Below are 7500 nucleotides of genomic sequence, written 5' to 3'. Positions count from 1 at the left end.
CATGTGTAATGCACAGCCATGTGACGTGATGGAGAGTGGGTCCAGGTTGCTGTGAGGGAAGAGGAGGTTGTGCCAGAGAACAGAAGCCTGGTCCCACTGCCACTGAGCAGCAGGTGAAAGATACCCGTGAAAAAGCCAGTGAGGGAGAGGGATACTATGTCATCCTGAATATCGGAAAGAAGTCATTCAGGAAGACACAACACCTCTTCATCAAGGTTACACGCAGAAACACACACACACACACACACAGGCACACTCACAACACACACATACACACAAAGGCACACACACAAAGAAAATAACGTTATAGCAATATATCAGACAGTGGCTGAGATTTGAGAGCTACCTTTCCTCTTAGTACGGCGAGCTGCAATACAGGAGCAGATAAATAAGAAGATTATAATAAGAGAGGACTGAATTATCAAAAGGAAAATCAAAAGGATTTCGTTAAGGGAGGGGAAAGGTCTCTTTAGGAAAGGGAAGGAGGAGTCTGCACAGCTGGTTCAGGAAGGAGCTCAACAGACCACCAAAGACACATCACTGATAGTGTGCTAATCTACTGCGCCTCTGAGGCCAGGCCAGGCCACTGGACAACTAATGGAAGACAGAGGTGGGATTAAAACCAGAGCAAGGAGAAAAGGGAGAGGCAGAGGAAGAAGTAAAAAGGGAAGGGGAAGAGGAAAGAGGAAAAGAGGCTGAGTGCAACAAACTGCCAGTCCTCCATCTGCTGGCCCTCTGACTGCAGTGGGTGCAGTGGTGTAGTCCAGGGTATACGCAGGTATACGGAGTATACCCACTTACTTTTCAGTCAGCATTGCGTATACCCACTTCTCAAAACAGGGCGTTTATCCTGTGCTGTATGGGCTGTTTAAAATCATTAAGCGTATACCCACTTTTCCAGGGACCTACACCACTGAGAGGGTGTACAGAGGAGCATTGGGCCGGAGTTCCCAGCATGCCACAGTAAAGCCCATGAGACTGCGGGGGGGGGGTGACTGGGTTCCAGAGGCCTGGCCTGGAGCGGCAGTGCGTGGTGGAAAGGTCAGGGGGTGCGGTCAAGGGGGTCAGAGAACACAGGTGTGACTCACTTCCTGTGGTTGAGCCGTCGCTGGCTGATTCGGTCTTGTCGCTGGAAGAGAAAGGGAAGGGCCGTGAAAACTCCACCCCTTGGTCCGGAGGGCAGCCCGCCATCATGCAGAGACGCAGCAGGCCGCACCTGAGGATCATACAGCCAGAGTACTAACACTGGACTATACTACTAGTACTAGCCCCTTGGACAGACTTTACTTTACTATTTATATCACGTTGCACTATCCTCACACACACAAGCACAAGTACTCCATCTTTGCACTATCCACACATGCACACGAACACTATCTCTCTGCACTCCTTGCACTACTTTCCTCGGGGACATCAACACTGTCACAATTAATGCATACTGTAATATAGGGCCAGATCTATCCTGTATCTGTAAACACCCCACTCCCTGTGTACATGTTTATTGTGATTCATGTATGTATGATTGTGAGTTAAGTGTATAAGCTACTGGATGACCTAAATTTCCCACAGGATTAATACATTATCCATCTATCAATCTACAGCCAGAGTACTAACACTGGACTAGACTACTACAGCCAGAGTACTAACACTAGACTACTACAGCCAGAGTACTAACACTAGACTAGACTACTACAGCCAGAGTACTAACACTAGACTACTACAGCCAGAGTACTAACACTAAACTACTACAGCCAGAGTACTAACACTAGAATACTACAGCCAGAGTACTAACACTAGACTAGACTACTACAGCCAGAGTACTAACACTAGACTACTACAGCCAGAGTACTAACACTAGACTACTACAGCCAGAGTACTAACACTAGACTAGACTACTACAGCCAGAGTACTAACACTAGACTACTACAGCCAGAGTACTAACACTAGACTAGACTACTACAGCCAGAGTACTAACACTAGACTAGACTACTACAGCCAGAGTACTAACACTAGACTACTACAGCCAGAGTACTAACACTAGACTACTACAGCCAGAGTACTAACACTAGACTACTACAGCCAGAGTACTAACACTAGACTAGACTACTACAGCCAGAGTACTAACACTAGACTAGACTACTACAGCCAGAGTACTAACACTAGACTACTACAGCCAGAGTACTAACACTAGACTAGACTACTACAGCCAGAGTACTAACACTAGACTACTACAGCCAGAGTACTAACACTAGACTAGACTACTACAGCCAGAGTACTAACACTAGACTACTACAGCCAGAGTACTAACACTAGACTAGACTACTACAGCCAGAGTACTAACACTAGACTACTACAGCCAGAGTACTAACACTAGACTAGACTACTACAGCCAGAGTACTAACACTAGACTACTACAGCCAGAGCACTAACACTAGACTACTACAGCCAGAGTACTAACACTAGACTAGACTACTACAGCCAGAGTACTAACACTAGACTACTACAGCCAGAGTACTAACACTAGACTAGACTACTACAGCCAGAGTACTAACACTAAACTACTGTAGCCAAAGTACTAACTTCAGACATATCAAAACTAAATTACTATAGCTTGTATAACACTAGACTAAAACTGGACTATGCCAATATACTATCCACAATGCTCAACAATGGATCAACAACTGTTGATAATACTATTTTAGCATCCTTCTACTATTTTAGCATCTTTCTTCTAATAGTAATATAACACTGCTACTGTCACTCTACTTCCCCTGCTAAGACATTTTTAGCCTACAAAAACCATGGACTATACTCCACAGGGCTAGTCTTAAATAGCCAGAGGACTTAAACTACATGGACTATTTTGGCTAGAAATAGCAAACACTTGACTATCAGACATTATCAGTCGTAATACTGGACTTGGGCACTGCATTCACAATTTTTATAGAATTGATCACATTGCTAGTTTACCAACACTCTCTTATACATAGATCAACATAGGAGGCTATTACAGTAAGTCAGTCTACATTTACCTAGCGCAAGAATAATGATGTTATAAGAACTATAAGAGACTGAACAGGGAGAAGTAGAATAATAATACAGTGGAGCTGGGATACTGGAGCCCTAACAGGAGGCCAGTGTGTGTTTTTCCTAGCAGGCTTACGTGCTGTCGCTGTCCGGACCTCTGGTCAACACACTCTGTACAAGACCAGTCAAACTGGCAATCTGCTTCTCCATGGCCTCCATACGATCCCTACAATAATACACACATTTATTTACACACATTTACACACATTTACACACATTTACAAACAATCTCCATGGCCTCCATACGATCCCTACAATAATACACACATTTTCCAGTGTTCACTGTAGTAGTGAAAAACAGGTGCGTGTGTGTGTGTGTGTGTGTGTGTTGAGAGTGCCTTGCTGTCTGTGGGAGTCAGGTTATAATGACGAAAAATACATCATGAGGTAGACAGAAAAATACATCATGCGGTATATAGAAAGAAATGGATGCCCATACTCTGCCCAAACACGAACATGTACACACATAAACCCAGGTGGAGCCAAACAAAGAAACACACACACACACGCACACAATAACACACAATGCTCATGGACAGGTGGAGCCACACACACACACACACACACACACACCGTGTCTCGCCCTCGGGCTGCGGGGAGTTGGCGCTGTGCAAGCTGAGCGGCTCCGAGCTGGAACTGGGTCTGGACTTAGGGCTCTCAGCGAACACGGAGGAGGACGAGTCCTTGCGGAAGCTCTGGCGGACGGGCGAGGCGCGGCTGGGCGGGCTGGAGAACACGTCCCGGTCCCTCATCGCTGACCCATCCGCCGACGGCAGCTTCTGTGGCGAGGAGGGAGGCAGCCGGAAGCCCAGCGTGGCGTAGGTGTCCGTGTAGTGGCCCGCGCCGGGCCGGTAGAGCGAGTCCTCCACGTCGCCGCCCTGCAGGCCGGCGGCCGAGTAGGTGCTGAGAGAGCGCATGGAGCCGCGCCGGTACAGCCCGGGGCCCAGCGGGTCCAGGGGCCCCGACAACGTTGCCAGGGACTGGGTGGAGGCGATGCTCAGGCGGCCCTCGTGCACTAGGCTGTAGGGGTCGGCGTAGAGGCCCTCGTTCCTCAGGAGCACCAGGCTCTTGGCCGACATCTCCTCGTCCGGCTTGACATCGCGGCGCTCCAGGATGGCGCTGGGCGAGTGGGACAGGCCTGGGGCAGAGTTGGTGGCCTGGGGGCCGTGGTGGCCATGGGGGTGGGGATGCTGTGCGCTGCCGTGGTGGCCGTGCGGGTGCGGGGGGAAGGAGGGCGGGCGTCCTGTGGTGCCACTGTAGGAGAGGCGGGAGCGAGCCGGGGAGTTGGAGGGGGGAGAGGCGGAGGAGGAAGAGGGGAGCGTGTTGAGACGGCGCGTGGGCGAGGACTCGCGGGATGAGTACACCATATCCCTCTGTGACACAGAGCATAAAAGAGAGCACACACACACAGTTATGAAACATAGTCAGAAGTTCACTTTTGCATCTTACTGCTGACAAATGCATAGTGTTACAAAACACACCCACACATCCCTGCCTGGCTTCCCAAACAACACACAAATATACACGGTCAGAAAAAAAGAATACTTTCAGTACATTAGAATGCTTAAGGTAGGATCTAAGACAAAACGTTCCAATGGAGTCCTAACTAAAGAAACTCACAGTGGGGTAAACTTTAAGAAATATTCTGGGTGTTACTGAAGCACTCAGACAGGGAGAGAAAGACATGGACAGAACAGAGAGAGAGAAAGAGACAGAGAAATGGGTGAAACAGAGAAAGAGAAAGAGACAGAGAAATGAACAGACTTTTGCTGAGTAATGAACATAGCGACTCTGAATGACAGAAACTGACACTCCAGTTCTTTTGTCCTCCACTCCCTTTTCCCCCCGCCTTTCTCGTCCCTCCATCTCTCTCTTTCCCTCACTTTCTTTTCATCCTGCTGTAACTCAACTCGTCAGTGCACCCCCCCCCCCCCCCCCCCCCCCCCGCCCGCCTAACTGGTCCTCCGGCAGTACACAGGATTACACGTTCACTGCTGTTCTCTTCTCTTTCAGTCCCCCCATCGTCATCTAAGCCATGATCCCTCCCTCCCTCTCTCTCTCTTTCTCTCTCTCCCTTTCTCTCTGTTCATTACTGCAGCCCATACTCTTTCAAAATATCCGCTCTTTCTGCCTCCCTCCCTCTCTCTCTTTCTCTTTCTCCCTCTCTCTCTCTCTCTCTCTCTCACCCTATCTCTCTGTTCATTACTGCAGCCCATACTCTTTCAAGATGTCTGCTCTCTCTCTCTTTGGAGAGAGGTACATTTTGATTCTGAAAGAGTGAGGGCCCTTAAAGTGGGCATGGCTCTTTGTCAGTCTTAAATTCATCGCTGCACACTTTTTTATCAACTTTCCTCTACTCTTTCAGTCTTTGACACTCTTTCATTCTGGTCTTCTCCATACGGTCTTATCAGTTACCACTCTCTTCTCTGCCCCTGTCATCTCCTCTCTTCAGTGTGACTGACAAGCATAGCTAAAACATTGCAAAAGCATTACAAACACAGCCCCTCCCAATACATACACACACACACACACACACACACACTGACCGATATGCATGTCTGTGCCCACCCACACAGACAGGGAAAGATGTGGACACACACTCCAATATACACACATTTACACAGATTTGCTCAGACATAAACAAATACACTCACATGCGCGCATGCACATCAGCATGCAAAATGTGGCTCATTATCGTAACTCCACTCCAAGGAAGAGGTCGGACAGACGCATGAAGAACAAGAAGCCCTGTCTGCTGCTTAGAATGAAAAGGAACCCAGTGGAAGAGGAGGAAACAGTTGTTCAACAAAGCGAACCTCGAACACGATTGTTTCTCAAAGCGAAACAATCTTGGGACTCCTGCCGAATCGAGAGCTGTTGCTTTGAAGCTTTAGGCATCGGCGGTAAACAACCGTCGTCCAGAAAGGCACGGAGCGCAGTGGAGCCAAGCCTCTGAGAGCTGAACTCATAACCCGATGTTTATTGAACCACTTATTAAGCCGCACAGTCCTCCACACATCCTCCTGGGCAGAGTAAATGGAGCCACGCTCTGTGCTACACAGTCTAACCGGCGGACTTTACTTCGCCCCCAATCAGTCTTCCAAAAACACCCATTAGAATTCATGAGAGTTTGTGATCACTGTTTGTGAGATGTGTGGTAAATGATGGATACGCCACTGCTCTAAGCAGCAGGGCAGCCTGACACCCCCACGCTTTTCAGGATGAATACTGGGTACAGTCCAGTCAGGAAACTCAGAATATGTTTATAAGCTTTGACTTATTTAAAAGGTACAAGGACTGCATTTATATAGCGCTTTTCTACTCATAGAGCACTGAAAATGCTTTACTACCCATTCACACACTGATGGTGGCTACTATCTAAGGTGCTAACCCGCACATCGGGAGTGGTTGGGTGGTCTTGCTCAAGGACTAGCAAGTAGCGGTTGCTAAACCTCCCAGACTACTGTTGTCCCTTGTAAATGACATTGTAGTATGTTTGGTCTTGGCCAACTAGATCTGCTTTAGCCTATTCTGCTGATAGCTGCAGCTGCCACCAACCTAGTGGTGAAATAGCGGCAGGAATACTCCTGAAGACACGGTCTGCACATGGTACGCATTACGCAAACTTCATCATCAGCACAGTCCACCTGGCACCAAAATATGTGTCCACTGTGCAAGTTTTCAAGCGCTGTTTCAAGGTCAAGAGAAAACAAGATCTATTTATGCTATTTATTCATTGAGCAGACCCTGCTATGCAAAGTGACTTGCCGTATATATACATATTTTCATTAGCATGTGGAAATGAAACTCCCTTGGAATAAAACTAAGGGAGACTCACTGATAAAGTGAGAGTTTTGTTTATTTCCTGCTTCAGCGAATCATAGCTGATTAGATTACCAAAGCTAGGTAGTGATTGCTATTTAGATTGAGGAGTGAACCTTTATGAAGGGCCAGTTTTTGTTGTAGATTCACACTGCGTATTTCAAACACTGTGATTGAGCACTAAGCTGGTGCGCAGATACACGTCCGCAACAGAAGTAAAACAAGTATACTTTCGAGACACCCATGCACACGTCCTTATCCGCATTGCAATAAGCCGTGTCCACGGAAGTATACCTGCTTCAGAAAACATCTTACATCAGAAAAACCAGAACTGATCTGAACAGGTAAAGCTGAGGAGGAGGAGGAGGAGGGAGCACTGCTTCTACCTTGCAGTACAGAAATTAAACACTTTGCATTTGGGGCGTAAGAAGCTGATTGGGTCAAACGCCCAGAAGACCAATCAGCAGCTCCACTCAGAGCTTCCTGACTGACCTGATTCATTTGTACACCAGTGATCTCAGCAAGCCATGTTCATTTCATAATAGTTAATGATGTGTGATGGCTGGTGTTTGGCCAAGTGTCACCATCAGA

The 7500-nt window shown here is 47.7% G+C and overlaps 1 protein-coding gene across 1 annotated transcript in view; it reads right to left on the bottom strand.

Annotated features, from left to right (window-relative positions):
* srcin1a (SRC kinase signaling inhibitor 1a) overlaps nt 1-7500 on the bottom strand; it is a gene marked incomplete at its 3' end in the record, with an annotated part of 44829 nt that overhangs the window by 21888 nt on the left and 15441 nt on the right. Inside the window, exons 5-8 of the mRNA XM_080856128.1 lie at nt 3661-4460; nt 3164-3253; nt 1089-1216; nt 347-367 (exon numbers count right to left, since the gene is read on the bottom strand). Of these exons, the coding sequence (XP_080712254.1) occupies nt 347-367; nt 1089-1216; nt 3164-3253; nt 3661-4460 (1039 nt within the window). The remainder of the gene's footprint in view (nt 1-346; nt 368-1088; nt 1217-3163; nt 3254-3660; nt 4461-7500) is intronic.

This window comes from Sprattus sprattus, assembly GCF_963457725.1.
Source record: "Sprattus sprattus genome assembly, chromosome: 18".
Lineage (NCBI taxonomy): Eukaryota > Metazoa > Chordata > Actinopteri > Clupeiformes > Clupeidae > Sprattus > Sprattus sprattus.
Note: the sequence above shows the minus strand (reverse complement) of the source record. Positions and strands in the feature narration are given on the sequence as shown.